The sequence below is a fragment of the Pogonomyrmex barbatus genome, unplaced genomic scaffold, assembly GCF_055798465.1.
Source record: "Pogonomyrmex barbatus isolate J1 unplaced genomic scaffold, ASM5579846v1 scaffold22, whole genome shotgun sequence".
In the NCBI taxonomy this organism is placed as follows: domain Eukaryota; kingdom Metazoa; phylum Arthropoda; class Insecta; order Hymenoptera; family Formicidae; genus Pogonomyrmex; species Pogonomyrmex barbatus.
The window spans coordinates 244443-267429 of record NW_028297119.1 but is presented as its reverse complement, the minus strand read 5'-3'; the positions used below and the strand labels follow the sequence as shown (position 1 = coordinate 267429).

The 22987-nt window shown below is 30.2% G+C and overlaps 2 protein-coding genes and 1 pseudogene across 6 annotated transcripts; 1 reads left to right on the top strand and 2 right to left on the bottom strand.

Annotated features, from left to right (window-relative positions):
- Positions 1–1644: 1644 nt before the first annotated feature.
- On the bottom strand, positions 1645–11843 carry LOC105429447 (uncharacterized). Of its 4 annotated transcripts, XM_089078373.1 has the most exons (13): positions 11173–11838; positions 10257–11049; positions 9882–10000; positions 9518–9792; positions 9274–9439; positions 9022–9202; positions 8586–8944; positions 8167–8323; positions 7812–7943; positions 4273–4390; positions 3940–4094; positions 2615–2660; positions 1645–2509 (listed from the first exon to the last, which is right to left on the bottom strand). In XM_089078373.1, the coding sequence occupies exons 2-13, from the start codon at positions 10880–10882 to the stop codon at positions 2495–2497; spliced, it is 2349 nt and encodes a 782-aa protein (XP_088934499.1). In that variant the 5' UTR covers positions 10883–11049; positions 11173–11838; the 3' UTR covers positions 1645–2494. The 4 variants fall into 4 exon arrangements, 3 of the variants coding, with proteins under 3 accessions (XP_088934499.1, XP_088934498.1, XP_088934500.1); XM_089078372.1 differs by having other exon boundaries at positions 1645–2660; positions 11173–11833; XM_089078374.1 differs by lacking the exons at positions 1645–2509; positions 2615–2660 and adding an exon at positions 3754–3805 and having other exon boundaries at positions 11173–11836.
- A 2303-nt stretch (positions 11844–14146) lies between these two features.
- Mpc1 (mitochondrial pyruvate carrier) lies at positions 14147–16343 on the bottom strand. Its single transcript, XM_089078375.1, has 3 exons — positions 15847–16343; positions 15591–15691; positions 14147–14628 (listed from the first exon to the last, which is right to left on the bottom strand). Exons 1-3 carry the CDS (start codon positions 15900–15902, stop codon positions 14471–14473), a joined length of 315 nt encoding a protein of 104 aa, XP_088934501.1. The 5' UTR covers positions 15903–16343; the 3' UTR covers positions 14147–14470.
- Positions 16344–16662: 319 nt separating this feature from the next.
- Positions 16663–18542, top strand: LOC105425725 (uncharacterized; annotated as a pseudogene). The gene is made up of 4 exons (XR_016139573.1): positions 16663–16756; positions 16989–17406; positions 17569–17680; positions 17764–18542. The product of XR_016139573.1 is annotated as an uncharacterized LOC105425725 (transcript).
- Positions 18543–22987: the final 4445 nt, after the last annotated feature.

The window sequence follows — 22987 nt, the reverse complement described above, 5'->3', positions numbered from 1 at the left end:
AATTTTATGATTGTATTGTAAGTTTATATTTTAATACATTGTTATTGTTTAGATTATTGTTTTATTTCTTTGTTATATTTAAATTTTCGTTAAACATATTTAAATGTATTAATTATACAATTTTTAATTTAGCACAAATTTTGATAACTTACAATATTTAAAAATAGAGATAAGTATTTTAATTAAAATTTTCCTATAATGAATGCTTATTATTATTATTAGGACAATCAAAACATGCTAGAGCATATTTCTTTATTTGACTAATAAAAAAATTAATTAGATAAGTTGAATTCATAAGAATTTATGCATTTTAAGTCCTCTATATTACAATATATTTCTGTATATTTCATCTTTAAACGATTTAGCTAAACTGTTATAAAAAAATTTTATGATGTTACAAAGATTCAAATACTAGTAGTTTAAGACTACACTATCGTTTATATATACACGCAACACTATTTTTGTAAATGTGAAATGCGGAACTTTATCCCAAGGTATTAAAAATATTAGATACACTCCTGAGATGTGCACAACAGGCGGGCACTCGCAGGCGCTTGCGGGCGCCCGTGCCCAATTTCAGCGTTTTGCCGATCCCTGTGCTATATCATACTTGACTATCTGGGATCTTCACCAGACCTCCTCCTTGAATCAGAGCTTAAGCTTTTATGTAACGTGCTGTTTACAAGTATCAAAAACGAAATAAGATTGTTTAATGCAATTTGGATAAAAATATGTTGTATTTAATATCATAAAAATAAAGTATAACTATACAAATTGTTGACAGTATGATTTACGCTTTTAGAATTTTTACTTATATATTGACCAAATTTAATTTTTATTATATGTCAAAATTTTAATCTGTTAAGATATGTCATTTATGTGTTTCTGTTAGGGGATTCGTTTAATACATTCTCATATTTAGAAGCATTCATTATTTCTTTTGTTTATACGACGCTTAATTACATATACTAAAGAAGACTCTGTGAATCGAAAACGTTTTATATTGTTCGTTTTTTTAAAATAAAGACTTTGTTTATAAGAAATTAATGGTTGATTCAATAAATTGGAAAATAATTATGTGAAGTTTAAAAGCGTAACCACCGTTTCAAAAAATATTATAAGAAATACATTTATCCTGCCCGAAAAACTCGGGAAAACTCATCCATTATTGTTGAAAGCTCTCGAGATAAGCTACAAGAATATGTAATAAAAAATAGGGGTTTTCATTAAAAAAACATTAATGACCTTGACCTGATTTTGACAAGGTCACTCAAGGTTAAGTTCATAATTCTCCCTTCAAGCCATGCAACTTTCGTTCGAAAAATTTTTCAAAAATCATCGATTCGCGAGATAATCGACCATATCACTTAAAATGAAACACACACACGCACGCACGCACGCACGCACGCACGCACGCACGCACGCACGCACGCACGCACGCACGCACGTACCCACACCCACCCACACCCACCCACCCACACCCACCCACTCACACCCACCCACTCACTTCCCCCCCCACCCACCTACCCCCCCCCCCACACACACACACACACACATACCCCATTTTATATATATATATATATATATATATATATATATATAACATTTGTATTTATTCCTATTTGTATTTATATAAAGTAGAAATTATTTTTTCTATAATTATGTATATATGTATATATTATAAAAAGATATTAATTACAGTATTAAAATATCTTATATAATAAGCGTAATATTAACAGTAGAGAAATTTTCAAGCAGATCATCGCAGACTGTATTAACTTTGTCTACATTTTATTCTGGCAGTAGAGCTTTTATCAATATAATTTGACAACAGATTATAATCTGTCATTATATTTTGTTAACATATTTTATTTCTTATTGTTATATTGCTGATATCTTGCCAATAAAATTTGTTATACATACTTTATAAAAGCTATTTTTGATAAATTTGGTTACTTGAGTTTTCTATTTCTATTTCTATCATAGGTTACTTTATAATAAACTTTATATATATATATATATATATATATATATATATATATGTGTGTGTGTATATATAATTATTATATTATTATATTATTAAAATATATAAAACGTTTAAATGATGGAAACGAACATTAACGAACATTATGTTATTATTATGTTTTTGGAGGAAAAAACTTAAGTAATGGAAATTGAAAAATAAATTATTATAGTTTTGGACGGATTACTGTTTAGTTATATAACAATTAGATTTTCTAATATAATTAATTGCAATTAAAATTGAATATAAATAACAAGATAAATACATTCTCACATTTAAGATTGTATTATTATAAAACTTCAAAATTTTTGTATAAATTCTCAAATTAAAAAAAAATACAAATAGAAAAATATACCAAATTATTATTGCTTTTATCGTTACGAATCGAAAATCTTATTTGATAATTCATAATTTACTTACATAATCTTATATCTCTTTAATAATTACTAATTTAACTTATTATGGACGGCTTCAGTAATATAGTTGCTGAAATAGCAGTAATAAATATTTTATCTTATTAAAAATATTTCATATTCTTTTTTGAGTTGGGAAAAATATTATCAGAATTGATAACAATAATATCCAACTGACTTGAATTGACGATGCACCAGCCAATCGACATTTGAACATATCGTATCTAGAATAAAAACATAATATGTATAATATATATATCATTTTATATATATATATATATATATATATTATTATGTATATCCTTATGAAATCAATAAATTATAATAATTATTAATTAAAAATAAAGTGATTTGTATATAAATATAAATAAATAAAAATTTAAAATCTAATAAATATTTAAAAAATGTGTATTATGTGTATGATTTATCATATATAATTAAATATATAATATACTATATAAAAAAATAAACTATATTATATAGTATATAATAATAAAATATATTACATAATAATTTAAATTTGTCTAAAATATAAAATATATTTATAAATATTTGTATCCTAAATATCTCGAAAAATATAAGTTTTATAAGTTTTTATAAGTAAAGTGTTTCGAGCAAAAGTTAGGATTTAAAAAATCTATTTACTAATTTTATTAGTTTGACCTTAGATGGACGAGCCATTTAGAAGAGAATAAATTAATAAAGAAAATGTATAATTGCTGTTAAAAAAAAATGGTGACAATATGCAATGACTATCTTTTTTGAAAAATAATTTACTAATAAAATGTATTTGCTTTACATCTATTGATCCATCTCATTATTCTGTACATAAAAGTATTAGTAAAAAGTATTAATAAAAAATAAAAAGATATAATTGTCAAAAAATGAATAATTTACGAGATAAATCATACTTTATGTCAAATTTCATGTCATATTCAAACCTCATAACTCAAACAATATTAAAAAATTTATAATGTTTTGCAGAGCTCTCCAGGTCAGCTACAAGAATACATAATTAAAAATGGAGATTTCCATTTAAATAAATAAAGTTGACCTCTATCTGTCCCTGGCAAGCTACCCAAGGTCAACTGATCAGTAAATAAATTTTTTTTAAATCCTGTAACTTTTACTTGAATCATTTTTCTGCAAAACTTACATTTCCTCGAAATATTCAGGGGTCTCAATCTTTTTCAGACGCCGTGTATATTTAATGCACATTAATGGTACGCTTTATGATAACACCCCTCCTTCTCTCTCCTTATTACCCTTTTCACTCACTCGTTTCCCTCTTCCTCTCTCTCTCTCTCCCTCCTTCCTTTCTCTTTTCTTTTCTCATTCCTTCTCTCTCTCTCTCTCTCTCTCTCTCTCTCTCTCTCTCTCTCTCTCTCTCTCTCTATATGCGCGCAAGCACATATATGTATGTATTACATTAGTAATTAATACTTTTAAGAAAAGTATATAATCTTTAGATAATGGCAGGTTGCCATTATAAAAAATAAATACCTGGTATTGTTGTCATTAACGATATTATTAAATTCAGCTTCCACTAATTGTCCATCATAATATGTAATTAAATCCTCAAATGGATACTCAAAGCCTTGCTTACATTCACATTTATATCCACCTGTCTCAAATCCTCTTCCAAGAATAGGCACACACTGCAAAAATTAAATGTTTAAAATTTATTTATAAATATTCATAAATAAAATTACATTAGTTTGATAAAAATCATTTTGATATACATAATGAGTATTATTAATTTTTAAGATATTTTGGATTTGCATTACGTAAATATTTCTATATATCATTATTCAAATACATAAAATATTAACTTACGTATGATGTCTTTCTATCGCATTTGTGTGTATCTTTAAATGCATTTGGTCGGTAAAATTTATCATCACATTGATTTATATCTACTTGAAGCATATTCATGGTAACTGCTACAACACCTCTGTAAATATTTTACTATTAAATATGGATCTTCGTTGTTTTTCTTTTATTACAAAGCTGATTCAAAGCTGACTTTTATATTACAACAACATGGTTTTTATATTAAATTTCTATAGCATCTACACATATACAGGGTGTCCTGTAGCATGTATAACATCGCTCGTGAGAAGATAGACTGGAGCGAGATAAATGAAAATGTCTTATATCATTTTGCGATATTCGCAATAATTTTCGAGTTATTAAATATTAAATATTAAATGTTGCACAAATAAAAGCGCGCGGAGAGAAAGCGCTCGCCCGCCTGACGGCCCATAGAGCGGCCCAGTATAACGACAATGGCCATCCGGCGCTTGGCGATGGAGTGCGCGCGGCGAGGGAAAGGATAAAAGCCACTGCTCACGCTTCCTATCCCGTCCTACGGATCAGGTGGGCGAGTGCTTTTTTTCGCGCGCTCTTAGTTGTGCAACTTTACACATGTTACAGGACACCCTGTGTACAAATATTAATACGCACGCATGCACGCATTTTTCCTGGCTACCGAGTGCGGATGGGGGAAATCTCGATTCGTTGCGATAAGAGATTGCTGTGAAATAAGTTAGGAATTCAAGGAATAAGCAACCGTCTGCAGCGGACAGTAGGATACTCCGACTATAAACCAAACATGGAGAGTAGCCTAGCGAGGAAAAATTTTATGGTGCAGGAAGTCGAATCCTCATTATTTTATGAGCGTTTATTAAGAAGTGAGTAAGCAGGTTCTAGGGCGTTGTTATCTGACGATTGCTGTGCGGTACCGGTGATAGCGAGTTTAGTCGCTGCAACAGCTAATATTATAACACACAAGAGACAGCAAACGCTAGAAAAGCTTAGAAAGAAGATATCTGAGCTCCTGGAATTAAACCTCATAGCAACGTACACAGCGAGATTAAGCGGCTCGTAAGTGCTATTAGCATCTGTTATAAAGTGTTTTTCAAGGAAGATACCGCAGGTATCTGCGAAACTCAAAACTAAGGCTGAGAGTAGACTCGGAAATGAAGAATACTCTTACTCCGAAGAAGAAAATTCGGATTCCACCATCTAGTACTAAAAAAGAAAAGAGAAAGAGCCCAAGGTAAGGACAGAATCTCCATCCTTGTCAGTAACGCCTCAAGAGCCCGCGATATCAAAAAGGCCGCAGGAGCAGTAGAAAGGGCAGGTGATGGAAAAGTAAATGAAGCGAAGGAAATCGCGTCTCAAATCGCCTTAATTATTAAAGCTAAGCAGTCTTATGTAGATATCCTAAGGAGAATAAAAGCTGAGACATCACTAGAAGAGCTTGGATCAAATATTTTCAAAGTCCGGAGAAACATTGTGATCTACATTGAATCTACTATTGCAATTGAATCGCACATGTATCTGAACTAATATCAAAATTAAAGTCATCTGTGGAAAATATCTTGAGACAAATGGCTAAAATAAGAATGCTGACTAACAAAGTACAGGTAGAAATCAGGGACAACGGTGTTCATCGTTGAGCGGGCCTTTCGAAAGCCAAACTAATTTTTAGCCAGGTCACCCCTTCCACTAATGCACTCTTGCAGTCTGTTGCTGATGATGCTCTCGAGAAGCTTCCCAGCCGTGTCCAGCAAGATCAGTCGATAGGATGACGCGATTACTTGTGGTCTACTATTCTTAGACAGAGTCAGACATTGCCTCTTTATTGTCTAGGATAAACGCCCTCCCGCAAACATAAATGCCTCAATAAAGAGATCCAGATGCAGATAATTCTTGTCATCGACACAACTTGTAAGGCATTTGAAGGCAAATAATGAGAGAGAAAAGCCAAAAAGTACTGCGCTGTGATGACTTTGGACGTAAAAAATGCTTTCAACTCGGCGAGATACATATTTGAGGCGTTGGAATGCTTCGACATATCATTGTACGTCAGGGGAATCATCTCTGATTACTTCAAAAACAAAGTATTGATGTATTGTACGAATAATGGCATGAAGAGCTATGAGATAACCTGTGGAGTGCCACAGGATTCAATGCTAGGCCTATTATTATAGAACATTATGTACGATGGTGTATCAAAACTCTATTTACCGGAAAGTATAATGGCGGTTGGCTTTGCTAATGATATTACGATCGCCGTGGTAGCGAAACGTCTGGAGAAAGTGATGCAAATCGCTAACGGCTATAATCGCTATTGGGCATTAGTTGACGTCAACTGACCTGCAACTTGCGGATAAATTGGAGATGGTACAGATAGAGTAGAAAACAGAAGGAAACCTTAACGATTAATGATGGCGAAATTCAATCGCAATCATCCTAAAAATTCTTAAAAATCATGATCGATCAGAGTTTTTACGTTTACTTCAGCGTTTTTACGTTTACAACATCGTGAGGACAAAGCGATTAATGTGACCGCAACCTCGTATCGTGCCGAATATAGGTAGCCCAAAGGCAAAGTCACAAGCGACTTTTGTCATCTGTGATTACTTCCATTATGCTCTATACCGCCTCAGTTTGAGCTAATGCAATGAATACGGAGGCTTACAGGAAAGCGGCGGTTCGAGACTAATCGTATGATTTCGTATTCTTGTAAAAAATACCAGAAAGTAAGATATTTGTTCAATAAATCACGTATAAAATAAATCTTGAAATAATGGTACACTGCTTAGCTATCAGAAATTATCAAATCACTAGATCTAATTGTTTCTGATAGCTGAGCAGTGACTATTATTTCAAGAATTATTTTACACTTTTACGTGATTTATTGAACAGATATCTTACTTTCTGATATTTTTTACAAGTTTTAAGAAAATATCATGTTTTTAAGGGAAAAATACAAGATAAAGCTATACAACGCAAGAAACTTTTTACGTCATTTCTCGCCTCTGATGTCACACAACTCATATCGCGCCGCGAGAGAATCGAGCCTTAAAACATAAAAAAATAAATTAGTAAAATAAATGAGTAATATTAAGAATAATTTAATAAAAATAACTTAAAAAATAATTTAAAAATTTATTAATACATGTTAATATAATTATCTTTTTTCTTTTATTTATATCCATTTTCTATTTATTTTGAATGTTTCAAATTGCTGTAAAACATTTCCAATTAGTCATTTATGTTAATTTATGTTAATTTTTTCAATTTTTTAAAGTATATCTTTATCAAGTTAATATTTATTATTTGCCTATAATTTACTATGCGACTTTTTAAAGGTCTTGAATTCCGTCATATTGCATACATTTGTCGATCAACGGTTTCGAACTGTTTAGTGTCACTTTGATCCAAGATTAGCGTTTGCTACTTTGATAGTATTCATTGATCAGTCAAAACGGATTGAAATAAAAACGTTAGAACAAAAGCGATCGAAGCATTCAGTACGATTTAATTGATCGCATCCATAATCGCGCATTAATGAGAATACTTACTTAAATTCTAGTTTCTCTTTTAAGCTATCCCAGCCGAAAAATGGGGATGCATAGGTAATTAACCATTTTTGTATCTCACCCTTACAATCGAAATATGGAGTTGTCCAATGTCCATGGTCCAGGTTTGCTGCCCTACATACAATAATCAATTTATCATGTTTCCATACATTAGAATAAATCGTATTTTAAAGATTCGATTTTTTTTTCCTTTTCCCTCCCTCTTTCCCTCTTCACTCAAGTCTATATAATCCTTTTATATTTTATTGCTTTATATTTGATCACTACTTTGGAACATATTGATAAAATACAATTGTCATCATGTGAATTTTGTACTAACAATTTGCGCACTTTTTACCTGTAATAATTTGGATAATGTTCGAACTTTTTTAAATATTCTCCAGTTTCATTAAATCGAATTTTTATCTTCATATAGTACTTTTCCAATTGATCAAAATTCGTCGCCCAACGTTGTTTTAAAGCTTTAAAGTAACTTTTTTTTGTGTATACTTCATCTACAATCATAAAGATTATATTAAAGTAAAACATAATAAAAAAATCTAAAAATATTTAAAAAAAATGTAGTGTTTAGAAATGTAAGTGTTAAAAAACATTTATGTATATTTTTATAGAATAAAATATTAGAATTTTAAATAAAAAATAAAATATTAGAATATATTTTGGAACATATTCTCAAATTTAAATTTAAAAAATTTGAATAAAAATATATTCCAATTCTGAGTTAATTTGTTTATTATATGAATAATTTCATTTTACCTGTGTCACTTAGTCTAGCCAAATCATCAAGTTTAAATTTGCGCGTATTTAATTGTTTTTTGTAAGCGAACGGGGCAAAGAATGTTCTGTTAGTAAATTTATTACGATCCCAAAATGTGCCAGCTGACCATATTTTTGTATCACCAAGTACTAGAGCCAGTGTTTCTCCCATCATTTGGTCTTCTGTGAGTGGTCTGTCGGCTACTCTTTTACCCGAGTAAACTTCTAAAGGATCTGATACTTGCAGGAACGCGCTGATAAAATTTGCCAATCTGGTTGCCATTTTCGCTTCGTTTTCGAAGAATTCTTCTGCGCCAAAGCTAATGTCTCCGCGTAACATTAATTCTTCTGATGTATAACTAAAAACACAATTTGAAAATACTGAAATTGAAATATCTCAATAATAGGGAATGTACAAGGTGATAAAAAGACATACTTTTTGCAAGTGTGCGAATTCATACCCAAAACAAATTTGAGAGCTTGGTCTATGTTCATCCTTATATCATGAAGCGCATCTGGACCAGTCGAATAATTCTTATAATGATGATACTGCTCGAGATATTTTTTTCTGATATATGGTTTTGCTTTCTCCCATTGTACTGGCATTTTATGAATCCCTACAGAATGCGATTTTTTTTTTAATATTAAATACCGTGATTGCAAATAAAGAAGGAAAAAAATTGCATACAGCCAATTCGTTGGCAATCAAAACCATTATAATATTGTTCTTGAGTAGCTCTCTCTAGTATTTCACCGAGATAAGGTCGTCGTACAACAGTCGGTAATCTATAACCCGGTTTACATCTACATTGATACCCGCCTCTTCTGAAACCCCAACCATGTATTGGTTCGCACTGCAAAGAATGTACAAATCAATTATTAACTAACAAATATAGCTCGATTTATTTATATTACAGCATTTAAATATATACCTCTGTAGTATCAGTCTTGCATCTTGCAGTATTAGCAAATTTATTGGGACCATCATTCCCACGCCCTTTGGGGCATTGATTTATATCTATTCTGTCAAAGTCCATTTCCATCACTGAAACAGCAGTATATGTTGGATATTCAATATGCCTGAAACCAGTGTGCCGTGGATAAATATCCGCTACAGGTGATATTGCAGCTACAAGCCACCGATTTGATCGACCACAATCAAAATATGGTCTAGTCCATTTCACTGGTCCAGGATATTCATCAGCACCTGCATAAAATCATAATGAGAAATAAAAGCCATAATAAAAACATAAGTTTGATATTTCAGAGTAGCTTTTATAATTCTTTTATTTTTACCAGGTGGACCATGAAAAGTATATGTTTCATTGGTATTGTTGGCATAACGAATTTCAACTTGATATGTTGTTTTAGTGTCATGTCTTTTCTCTACATTATCTGGTAACCATCTCTTGTACCTACAATTTCACAAAATAAATTTATTGCAAAAAATAAATAAACAGAAATACTTTTAATATTAACCATAGAAAAAAATTTTAGACAAAAATTTATAAGCTACACACACACACACACACACACACACACACACACACACACACACATTTGTATATGGATGCATATGTTTATACATATATGTATGTTTATATATAGACATATGTGCAATTATTTCTATTAAAGCTTTTGGATGCAATAATTTCTATTATTTTCACATACCATTCATTTATACGATAAAAATCAGTAGTATAATCATCACTAAGTCTAGTAACAGGAAACGCTCCTAAATCTTGTATAGTGAAGGTATTTCTTGTGGATATTCTCTCCAGATGTATAGGATCATTGAAGTCATCTGCTCTAAAAGTCCGTGGTGCAAATCTAGGAAAAGTTTTATTGAAGAAACCTCTGTAGGATGGTGAATAAGACATATTGGATGAGAAATAGATAGCTGAGGCATTGATATATGGATTGGCAGAAACGTCTGCAACTGTAGAGAGGAAGTAATACATCATGCCTGGATCATAAGTATCATTGATTGCCGGTCGAATAAAGCGTGACTGCAAAATATAACTCCAAAAAAAACTCCTGCTGAGTGCCATGTTGTGAAGATGTAGCAAAGCTGTACGATTTGGAAATACTGGATTGATATTGATGTCTTTTATATCAGGTAAATGCGATATTGTATCATCTGGCAAATATAGATCGCCAAGATGCTGTATTGGACAATTATCTTCGTTCACTTTATCCATCCGCATGCGGATTTCATCAAAAGAATCACGAGTTTGCCATTCATACTGACCAACTACAATGCCTAATAGGCAATATAACCAGCAGACAATGATCATTATTGTTTGGAGAATTTAATAGCTGCTCCCGAAAAATGTATATATAAACACTGTCTATTTTTTTCGGTCAATTCCGATCATAGTTGCCATTAAAGGCTTTTAATATAATTCAGTGTGTATTTTAGCCTTTCTTCTTTCACTGTGTTTCGTTTTTCTCGTGTTCGTAACTAGAGTTCGTAAAAAAAATTTGTTATAATGTTTTTCTATAGACTAGAATTGTTTTATTACATATAGGTTTTAACATAATTATACATTTGTAAAAGAAAGAATTGATTTTTGATTCTTCTTACCTTAGATGAAATAGTCTTAATCAGTGTCAGAGAAACACGCCCAACCGAACAATTCGGCTGCGTTCCGATATTCACTGTCAGTATCGAAACTCTATAATATACGTGACCTAAACTATATATTTTCAGTACTGGCAGTGAATATTGGAACGCAGCCTTTATGAATTTAATTTCTTCAGGATGACGTTCCACTATATCCATAGACATCAACATTGTTCGTTTTGTCTTTGGCTGCGTTCCGATATTCATTGCTAATACTAGAAATACATTTGTATTTAATACAAATTTTCTTGTTACTCTAGTTACAACTTTATTATATATATCTCTTTTTAGAATCTGCGTAAGGCTGTCTTTTATTAAAAGGAAAAATTTCAATATTTTGAAGCCATTTTTTTCAAATAGTCTTCTCTTTTAAGTGAAAATCTAAAATATTAAAAATTTCGTTTCCATCATAATCTAAAATTGCATTAACTACTATTTATGTTTCATAAAACATATATATGTTTATTATAAATGTAAAAATTACTTAAATAGACTAATACCATCTTTTTTTTATTACAACATTTTTTGATGCAACAAGATACTAGCATTTTTACAGAAATTAATGGTCATACACACACTGACACTATAAGATTCAAACGGGTGGGCTCATGTTGCAATAGACTACTCATAGCGTTTGAACAGAAGAAAACTTCTAGGCACCGGCCGTTGTGAATGGCTGTGGTCAATCGCAACGTAGTCAAACGGGACGCTCCCTCTCGAAGCAGATTATTCGATCAAATTATATAATATAATTGTATAATAATAATAATAATTATATAATATAATATAAATAACAATATAATATAATTTGCACTAGAAAAAATATTAAGCCAATTGTGACTATGAAAGTGTTTAACGAGGTTTGTCATTCAATGTTTAATGACAGCGCAATGACAGAACACATTTTGTAGCAAGATGTGTTTGACAATCATAAAACGAAACTTATTAAAAGCATATATAATTGTAATTTATGTTAATTTATTCCATGAGGCAAAGTGCGCTACCAATTCAATACACAAAAATTATATTAAGTTTACAAAATTGATTCATTTTAAACAATAAAAATTATTAAAATTAAAATTATCAATAAAAATTATTTTCTTGTGTTATAATGGTATATGTTAATACTTATTTAACATTTCACTATTATATCCCTATATAATATCATTTATGACAGTTCTTGTCACCTATTGTTCTTCACATCACACTATATATTGCCTATAGTATCTGTCAATTTCGATGCATGCGCAGAAAGGACTAGTATTACTCGGATGACACCCGTTTGACCACATCCCGATTGATCACTAGCCAATCATAGCGCTTGAACAGCGCTTGGAAAAGACACCGGTCCCTGTAAGTGATTAGTGATCAATCGGGACGTGGTCAAACGAGTGTCACCCGTATTACTCGTATATCTTTCTCTCTCGCACATACTTTGGACACACTTTCGGTGCCAATATTGCCCCTTCATGTCTATATACTCAAAGAGCTACAAATCCACTACAAGGCCATATCAGACTAGCGATTGAGCGGCTGCCGGTTGACGATTCTATTTCAGCCAATCACAATGTAGCAGATCCTGATTATCAATGTGATTGATAATAGTAGAATCGTCAACCGATAACCTTAGCCGAGCAACCGCTAGTCTGATATGGCCTTTAATCAAATTATGTATTTCGATTGTATAAAAGATTTGATAACCACTATTTAAAAAAAAAATAAAACCCAAGTAATATCTTTAATTTAAAAATAATAATCAAATTATATGTACATCTTTCTGTCCATTTAAGACTTCTTTTTCTAACTCAAGTAGTAATTATTTAGCTTTAAAATATTATTATATTACAAAATTGCTTTACTCAACTTACGTTTTTATCACAAAGAATTAAGAAGTAACAGTACAAAATAAATAATAAAATTTTATTTAAATAAAAAAAGTTTTATGTAAAAATAGTTGGTGCTGCTCAAACCAAATAAGGAAAATAAGAATGTAAAACTAATGATAAAATTATTTGAATGTCATAAATAAAGACAAGATTTATTATTTAATATGATAATTTTATATATATAATTTTATATATTTATATACAAATATATATATTCATATATATTTATATGAATATGAGTATATATTCATATATATATATATATTATGATCATATTGATCATATATATATATTCATATATATATATATATATATATTCACATATAGATTCACTTATTCATGTTCTTTTTAGAGGTCTCCTGATTTTCAACAGTGGGGGATTAATCGATTTCAAATTTGATTTTCGATTTATAGTGAAGGGATGAATTTAGATTTAGCTTTGAGTAGGCTACGTTGCAAGATTATTGATTTAATGACGTAATTCGCGATAAGCATTGTCTTGAAATTAAGAAAAAAATAAAAATTATTCGACATGAAAACCTAGTCTGCCGATGGAAGCCATCTATTGTCTATTTGTTTGAAACATATATTGGCTGTAATTATTGTTATTCTTCATGCGGCATCTAGCGTTTTTTCAAAATTATTTATCCGGTTATTACGATAAATATTACGTGCTCGAATGAATAAGGCATTCGCACGTTAAGCGATCCAGGTTCGATTCCTGGCTGAGGTAATATTTTTCATAATAAAATAATTTTCAATAATAGGGGATTAATCGATTTCAAATTTGATTTTCGATTTAGTAGGAAAGGGGTGAATTTAGATTTAGCTTTGAGTAGGCACGTTGCAAGATCGTTGATTTAACGATGACACGTAATTCGCGATAAGCAGTCTTGAAATTCAGAAAAAAATGAAAATTATTCGATATGAAGACTTAGTCTGCCGATGGAAGTCATCTATTGTCTATTTCGTTTTTCCATAAAATGGAATTGAATATTTTTATCGAATTAAAGTGGAAACTTTAAAATAAATATTTATCGAGAGAAAACTAATAATGTATTGATATTTATTAATCATCAAAAAACAATTTTTATATTTATATGGTTTAATATTTATTATACAAATTCAATCTAATGCCAATATAATACTAAAAATTATTTATTTTGAATATTAAAAGCATTATATACGATGTTTTCAATACTCAACATATGTAATTAATCATTATCTTCCAGTATTAAATTATGCTATCTATATATATATATATATATATATAGATGTATATAAAACATAATCTTTCATTAATATTCTATTACATAATATTTCATTAAAATTCTATTACTTTGGCAAAGTGAACGTTATGTACCTTTTATGAATCACTGTTCCCTTTTACTAAAATAATGATGCTTAATAAATCTATAACCTTGTGTAATTTGTGCACCTTCATTGACAAAATGGCAGGCAAATAGAAGCATGTTGCGTGGCTGCACCTTGATTGCAAATCTCATGAACATTGCTGAGTATAAACATAAGGCTGAAAAATTAACATAAAATTTTTCAACTAGACCAATAAAGGATAAAGTTATAGAAATTCCTATAATTCTTATAATTTTTATCAATCCTACAATAATATAAAGTAAATAAATATTCATAATAAACATTTATTTTCTATTGTACCATTGAACAAAACAAATAAATTAAAAAATTAAACAAACAATATAATTATGTAATATTAAGAATATATTGAATTATATCTTAACTATAATATAAATGATCAGTTGTTCTCAAATCATGATCCAATCTAAATCACTATTTAGACTTCTAATAAAAATATTTCTTTTTTTATTTATATAAATAAAAGAAAGATAATAATTTAATAATTTATTTCTTTTTATTAATTATAAAATTTTTATTTGTTTATAGAAATAATAAAAAACAAATGTCATAAAAAATAAGAATATAATCTTAATTCGTGCAATTTATTGACCTGACTTGATTATCATTATCCTGTATATTTATTCCAGATAAAATATAGTTTAAATACATAAAAATATAGATCATTAATAGTTTTCTAATTTTTTATTAAATTATTATGAATCTTATAATGAATGTAAACTAAATATAAATGCAAATTAATAAAAAATAGTTCCATATGTAATAATAGTTACAACAAATCAACCATCTGGTCAGTTTTCATTATTAGATTTTATATTTAAAACTGTCTTAAATATATTAACATAAACTAATCATACTAAATCTTAGCATCTTAAGACATTTAAAACAATCTCAAAAAAACAGACTATAAATATAATCGTATAATCAAAAACTAAAATTCAAAAGCTATAAACAAATAAAAATCATTAATAAGTTATAGAAAAGATAACAAAAAAGAGGTATAGAGAGATAACATAAACAACATTTTAAAAAAATACTTTAAAGTTTGTTTAAAACAAAAGATAGTATATAAGAATGTTTAGTAAGAATCATTAAACTAACCAAAAGTCATTTTACCACTGATATACTTGGGATCTCTCTGGATATCAGAAATAGCAGCAATTGGTATTGCCCAATTGGCAACAGGTCCCCAAAAGTGCGTGCTAGAAAAAAAATATTATTTACAGATGGGATCTGTATCTAATGTGTGAACATTGAAAACGTGCATTGTCAGAATATAAGTAATAACAATATACCATATAAGTAATAACAATATTAATAATAAATAAACAAATGTTAATGAATAATCATTACTTACCTCATAAAATAGTCGCGAGTTTCTTTGCTTTTTAAGATTTTCATAAGATGATTCATTTTAAATATGGTATTTTCGTAATAAAAAAAAATTGTCTACGCAAAAATTCAATAAATGTGGACAAGCGCACATATATACACTTTGTTCGAAATAATATTTCTGCGGATGTGCTGTGATGCGTGAGAAAAAGAAAATGGGGCCAGCGACGTTAATTGTGCCAATTGTTACTCTTGTTATTAAAGAAAATCTAAACAATAAAGTTGTACGGTTGCATAATTATAGATGAACAATTTTGGTTATGTGTAATAGAATATTTGTAGAAACATAAAATGTATAACAATAAGTTTTCAGATATGTAATGTATATCAATACGTGTATATCAGTGATCAATTGAGCAAAATTAAAAGTTATATTGACTCCAGGCAATCAACTATTTCGACTGCTTCTGCATTGAAATATAATAGATTTGTTTTTTTATTATTGACCTGTACTACAGTATATAGAGTAGCGCAACTCGCTATCGGCACCTTTGATGTTGGCATATATGAAATTGAACTGCACATGCGCGAGCTAGAGACACTATGGTTGCGTTCCGTTTCGCGCATTATGCGCACGAATGACATAAAAAACGTTTCATTCAATTTGCGCATAAACAGCGCTTAGAATCCCCTAGATCCCCACCACCTGCAGCGCATAATGCACGCATCAGCTCAAGTTCAAGCTGTAGCAGCTTATGCGTTCTATGCGATTGTGTAATTGCATATGGCATTGTGAAAAGTGTTGAATTCTAGTTTTACATAAAAGTGTCAGTGTGAAGATATGGAAGAGACATTATTAGAGTTCCCAGTCTTCATTGAAGAGCGTCATCACATTATTTCTTACTCTTAGGAAATAATTAATAAAGTTCAAACAAGTAACATTTAGTCGAATATATTTGAAGGTTATATAGATTACAACAAATACAAGTAGATCATTTCTTATGGAAAAAGCTTTTTGACAGTAGTGAAAATACTCAATTGGGTTATTTTTCGGTTTTTGAATTAATATTTCCACTACTTCCAAAAGTATTTTTAAAGGGACTATATTTTTCTATTTATTCAATTATTGGCTGTAAATATAAATTATATTAGGAATACTTGTTACAGATTAAAAGTTGCTGCAATCGCTTGTAAACAGAGAAATCAGTAAGCAGAATAATTCTATTGACTTCTCAAGTTCTTTAGAAATTAGTCAGCCTTCATCAGCATTATCTGAAAATGTTGATTCCGAAGAAAATGATTGTTCGACGAATACAAAAGGACGTATGGTCTAATGCTGCAGTATATTTACTATTAGAATTGTATCGGGAGAAAGAATCCGACTTCAATTCGGGATCTAAAAGAAATGAATGCTACTATTTGGGCTGAATTAGCAGAAAAAATAAGAGAAAATTCCAACGGAAAATATGTTGTAACTGGGTTGCAATGCTCTGTAAAGATGTCTGGTCTTAAAAGGACATTTAAAAACATAAGCGAACAAAATAAAAAGAGTGAAAATTGTCGGAATACATGGGCCTTTTATTCGGTAAATCGGTTTCTTATTTCTGTAAATAATGTATTAGAAAATGAAATACAAATTTGATACTGTTAATTTTATATGTAATCTATTTGAATTTTATAAATAATTTTTTACATAATTGATTTATATAATTTAAATAAATGCTTTTACATAATTATAATTTTGAAGGTGATGAACTCAATTTTTGGGAAAAAGACTTTTGTGATGCCACCTACGATTGCATCAAGCGAAGGTCCAGTTAAGCCAACAAATGTGACAGAATCACCTTCATTGCCATCTAGTAATAATAAAGCAATAAGATTTCAATTCTTTATACATTCTTTGTCTTTGTCTGCATGCTTTAATAATTAATTTCTATTTTAGATCCAAGCAAAAAGCGAAGAGTTGAGACTGTCCTGAAGAATTTCATTGATGATATAAGACAAGATAGGACACAGCAATGACCAAAAGAGAAGAAGAGAGGAAAGAATGTGAGAAATTAAAAGCACAGCGGTATATCGAGCGTAAAGAAAAACAAAGAAAAATTCATGAAGAGAAAATGGAGATACAAAAATCATTGATTGAAATTATGAAACTTTTAATTGAAAAGCAAAAATAATTTTGACACCTCTATATTTATCTATAGCAAAAAGAAATAGTCCTATAATTTCCGTAATGGCATTGTTTCGGTGGTATGCCCTACATTCTATTTTTTATGTGATAGCTAGTTTGTAACAAGTCTGTGATCTATCGACAATATGTACAAATGATATTAATGTAATAAGCGATATTAATCTAATAAGTGATATTAATGTAAGAAGTGATATTAATTAATTAGTAAAAACTATAATATTTTTAGTTATACTCCTTTACGAAGAAAATATTTTTGAAATCAATGATATCATCCTATATGTATTTAATATTTTAAATATTTACATTAAAATAATATTTAGCTTATGTTATTTTGTTTTTATATTATTTTTAGTTTTATATTACGACTATTTTGAAAATGAATTTAAGTTTTATGTTTTAATTACTAAGTTAAAACTTGGCGTTCATTTATAATTTTATATTTATATAGTAAAAACTTCAATACGCGAATTATAATTTTAAAATGGCCAAAGATATATGGATTCAGAATAAAATAACTGAACAAAAACAAACATTTAATTTGTTTTTTACTTAATTATTACTTAAATATATTTTTATTTTTATATATACACATGTTGTTCAGTATTACATATATTTTAATGTTATATTTTCCTTGGTAAAGCATTCATAATTACATTTCTTTTAGCATTTCCTAATTCAACTGCATTATCATGTAAAACAGGTATTTCGTCTTCATTTCTATATATACCCATCAGTTCAATTATATCGTTTTGCAAAATACAAATGTATGTAATACACAACAAGCCAAAATAAAAATAAATTCTGGAATTTTTCTAACATCTGTTAAAGGTAAACAGTCTAAGAGAATCCTAAAACGAACTTTCAGATGACCTATTGCCCGTTCAATTACCATTCTCAGATGACAAACAATAGTTAAAATTTTTTTGCGCATTTATCAGATGACCATTATCTCTAAAAGGTACCATAACATGTGGATGGATACCATATGCAGCATCTCTAATAATATGAGAATTATTAAAAAAATATATTGGAGATAATTGAAGAAAATCTGCCACTAGTGAGTTCCGAAAAACTCTTGCATCATGCACAGATCCTACATGCCCAGTATAACAATGTGTGAATAGTCCACGCGACTCACAGACAACTTGTACATTAATTGAATGAAAACCTTTCCTATTTATGTACGAGTCTGGATCTTCTTTTGGAGCACGAATTTTAATATGAGTTCCATCAATAATACCTATCACGTTTGGAAAATCACAAACTTGTTCAAATTCCCTTATTATTTTTGTGGCAACTGCATCTTTGGGCCACTGAATAAACTAAGGAGCAATACAATGTAGAGCATACGTTACTCGTCTTAATTCTCTGAATGCAGTTGCTTTTCCAATTCCAAATTTCGTCGATGATTATATTATTGTCTTCAGACCTGAAGATAATAATATAAATAAAATATTATTATGAAATAATTAATAATTTTTCTATCTTCTATCATGTATGTTTAAACATTAAACATTGGTTTTAATTTAATTTACTATTAATTATTAATTACTAATAATTTTTTGTTTTCTTTCTTTAAATTTATATTAATATAATATTTTAATATAATTAATATAATATTTTATGTATGAGATCATACCTATAAGAATCAGGAGTAGACATGAACCAAATTGCAATAAGAAGTTGCTTTTCGGCAGAAATAGGTTTTCTTCCAGGCAATATATTTATGGCTCTTAGTTCTGGTCCAATTAATTGTAACACTACTTCAAATGTTTCTGGAAACATTTTGCAAGATATAAAACTACTATAATTTCTTGGCATTGCTTTAAATTGATAAATAAAATTGAATATAGAAAATAAGTACTATGTAAACGATTTATAAATATTTTAAAACATAAGTCAGGTTGAATAAAAAATATGTATGTAAACATTCATTTTCACCGAAAATGTTCTTTGAATACGCGCCTTGTGTATCCAGGGATGACTCTTTCAACAAAATCTGTTATTTTTTTTTTAAAAATTGTTATTTAAAAATTTCTCCACGAGTTTCATTCACCATTAAAACCGAATATAAAATTTCTAAATCATTGATGCTCAAATTGTTCTCATATTCTTTGTCACTATAATAATCATCAGAACTCCAAATGGATGATTCACTACTGTCACTTTCATTAACATCATTAATTAAAAACATTGTCACACCGACAGCACAGTTTATTATTGTGGAATCCATCTTAATTTCACACTTCTAACATCGTTCCGTTTCAAAATGTACATCGTGCGCATAATGAAATGAAACGCAGCCAATGCGCTAAGCATTGATTATGCGAATGATGCGTGCTATGCGTGAAACGGAACGCAACCTATGGGTGCATTCGTTTATACAGTCACTATCGCAGATGTCGTTCGTTTATTCCGTCTGCGAAAGTAAACTGCAGTGCAGTTCGTCGTTCGTTTACGCAGGGATCTCATCTGTACAGCTATCTCGGAAGTTCTGGGGGTCGATCATGTAACTTTTTCCCTAGGGCGGAACGTGAAAAGTGAAAAGTTTCACGAACTTATCATGTACGATTTTGCGTGAAAGGTGTGAAAAATGAAAAGTAAAAAGTGAAAAATGAAAAGTGAAAAATTTCATAAAGTTACATGATTGACCCCCTTGACATTTCACGTGAAACTTTTCACGTACAGTAATTATGTATGTAGCTTGGATGCGTGGAAAATGAAATCATGAAACATAGTTTCATAGATTTTATAGTGAATGAAAATGAAAATTATTTTATTGGTACAGTATTATATACATCTTTTAATAACCAATTGTATATGTATTACGTATACTTAATCCTAAGTGTCGGTCCACAATAAGTGATTTAAGCTTTAAAAAGTAAGAAATTGACCAATTATAATCAAATATGAAAAGAATACTCGACTATGATTAGTCAATTTCTTACGGCTTAAAGATTAAATACTTATTGTGGACCGACACTTACGCAACTCTAATCTTCTCTCATTCCGAAGCATATTTAATTCCCTAGATTTCCGCCACCAAGGTACATGGCGAAAAGTTCACGTGAAAAATTTCACATTTTCACATTTGAGAGGGTTACATGATCCCGCAAAATCCTACATGATCGTAAGTTCACATGAAACTTTTCACTTTTCACGTTTCCGCCCTAGAGGAAAAGTTACATGATCGATCCCAAAAATGAAAAGTAAAAAGTGAAAAATGAAAAATTTCACGTAAAGTTACATGATTGACCTCCTGCTTTGGATGCTCTGCTTGCAGTATTGCGTAAACGAACACCAAAATGAATTTTATTAAAATAAGAAGCGAAAAGGGTCAGAAACAAATTAATCCAAGTAAAATAAGAATAATAAAATATAATTAAAATAAAAATAAGATGAAATAAAAAAAAATAAGAAAAAGTAAGAATAAAAAATAAGAATAAAAAAAATAATAAAAATAAGAAGAAATAAGAAAAAATAAGAATAATAAAATATAATTCACAAAAAATTAATATCTAACTTTTAAGTAAAATTTATAGATTAAATATTTTTTATAATATCCATTATTTATATCAATTAAATTTAATATCAATAAAATATTATCTTTTATACAATAAAAAAGTTTTATTACATTTTAATTATTCGAATATAAATTTTCGAGTATAAAATTCTCTTTACCTATCATTCAAACAATCGGCTCAATTTCTATTGGAAGGTATGATCCGTGCAGTTATTCACGCAGTTATTCGTTCGGTAAATTTCAATCACATGATAAGTAGATGAGAAAGTAATGAATGCACAAAACACTGCATAAACGAATGCATCCTATAATAAGAGATTCGTTACGAAAAAGCAATTTTTGATTGGTTCGCCATCTTGTGGTTATTCCCATTTATTTTCAAATACATTAATTATATTAATCTTAAATTGTAATATTATAATTTAAAAACATAAGCATTTTAAAGGTAATAAAATGTATATATTTATAAAATTTTATTTTACATAATTATATTACCAATTTATTAATATATTTATTAATATATCATATTTATTAATATATTTCCTTTAATATTAACAATTTTTAATTTATACTATTTATTTATCTTTTTTTTCGCTATTTATCTTTTTCAACACAAGAGCAAAAATTAATATTAATACTGTTACTATTATACTACGGTTATAACGACACCCGACTCACCCCCCCCTCAATTACTAACAACTTAATATTATATGAACAATTGTTAACAGTAATAAGCGTCCCCGACCGATCAACCGTCGGGGCGCCGACACGGCGATCCGTCCGCGATCCCACCGTCGAGAAAAGCCCGTCGAACAGCGGACGCGGCAAAACCGATGATCACGCGGCTTCACGTGCGCGCCGCGTGAGACAACAGATACGCGATAAGGCCACCACCGCCGGCCCCGCTACCGACCGCGCCACCGAACATCCTCGCGGAATTCCCGAGCGTGTTCGGCGAATTATCGCGGAGATTCCGACGAGACATCCCCCGGAAACTACCCCGATCCGAGTCCGGCCGACCCGTTCCCGACGAAACCCGACCGATGGCCGGCTCGGGTATATTAAGCGAGTCCGGGAGATAAACGAGACCGATTCCCAGCGAGACAGTGACCAGTCCGACACTGCTCTCGATATTCCGAATCCTCTCCAGCAAAAGCGATCTAGGGTGCTACCTATCGTGTCAGGAGCTTCTGGCCGATCGCTCCTCTAATATCCACCAGCGCACAAGTACTCACAGGTTGAGGAGCTTCTCAACCTGGGCTCCACAAAGAAAGCCCTTGTGCACATATTCCTTTGACGAGCGAGAAGCAGGGAGCTTCCTGCATTCGAGCCGTCATAAACCTTGCACACAGCTGATCCGTCATATCGACACTCGCAGCTGATCCGTCAAAACAAACCGGCCGAGATCCCCGCGCACCGTCGCGCCTATCGAAGAACGCGACGAAATTCGGC

Bases quoted from the DNA above. Each gene is read 5' to 3' on its own strand.
- LOC105429447 (XM_089078372.1), bottom strand. From the start codon at position 10,882: ATGATCATTGTCTGCTGGTTATATTGCCTATTAGGCATTGTAGTTGGT. The intron at 9,440-9,517 runs GTATATATTTAA...CATTCTTTGCAG, and splicing joins GCAAGACTGATACTACAGAG to TGCGAACCAATACATGGTTG. The intron at 4,095-4,272 runs GTAAGTTAATAT...TAATTTTTGCAG, and splicing joins GCGATAGAAAGACATCATAC to TGTGTGCCTATTCTTGGAAG.
- Mpc1 (XM_089078375.1), bottom strand. From the start codon at position 15,902: ATGAATCATCTTATGAAAATCTTAAAAAGCAAAGAAACTCGCGACTAT. The intron at 15,692-15,846 runs GTAAGTAATGAT...TTTTTTTTCTAG, and splicing joins ACTCGCGACTATTTTATGAG to CACGCACTTTTGGGGACCTG. The intron at 14,629-15,590 runs GTTAGTTTAATG...TTAATTTTTCAG, and splicing joins CAGTGGTAAAATGACTTTTG to CCTTATGTTTATACTCAGCA.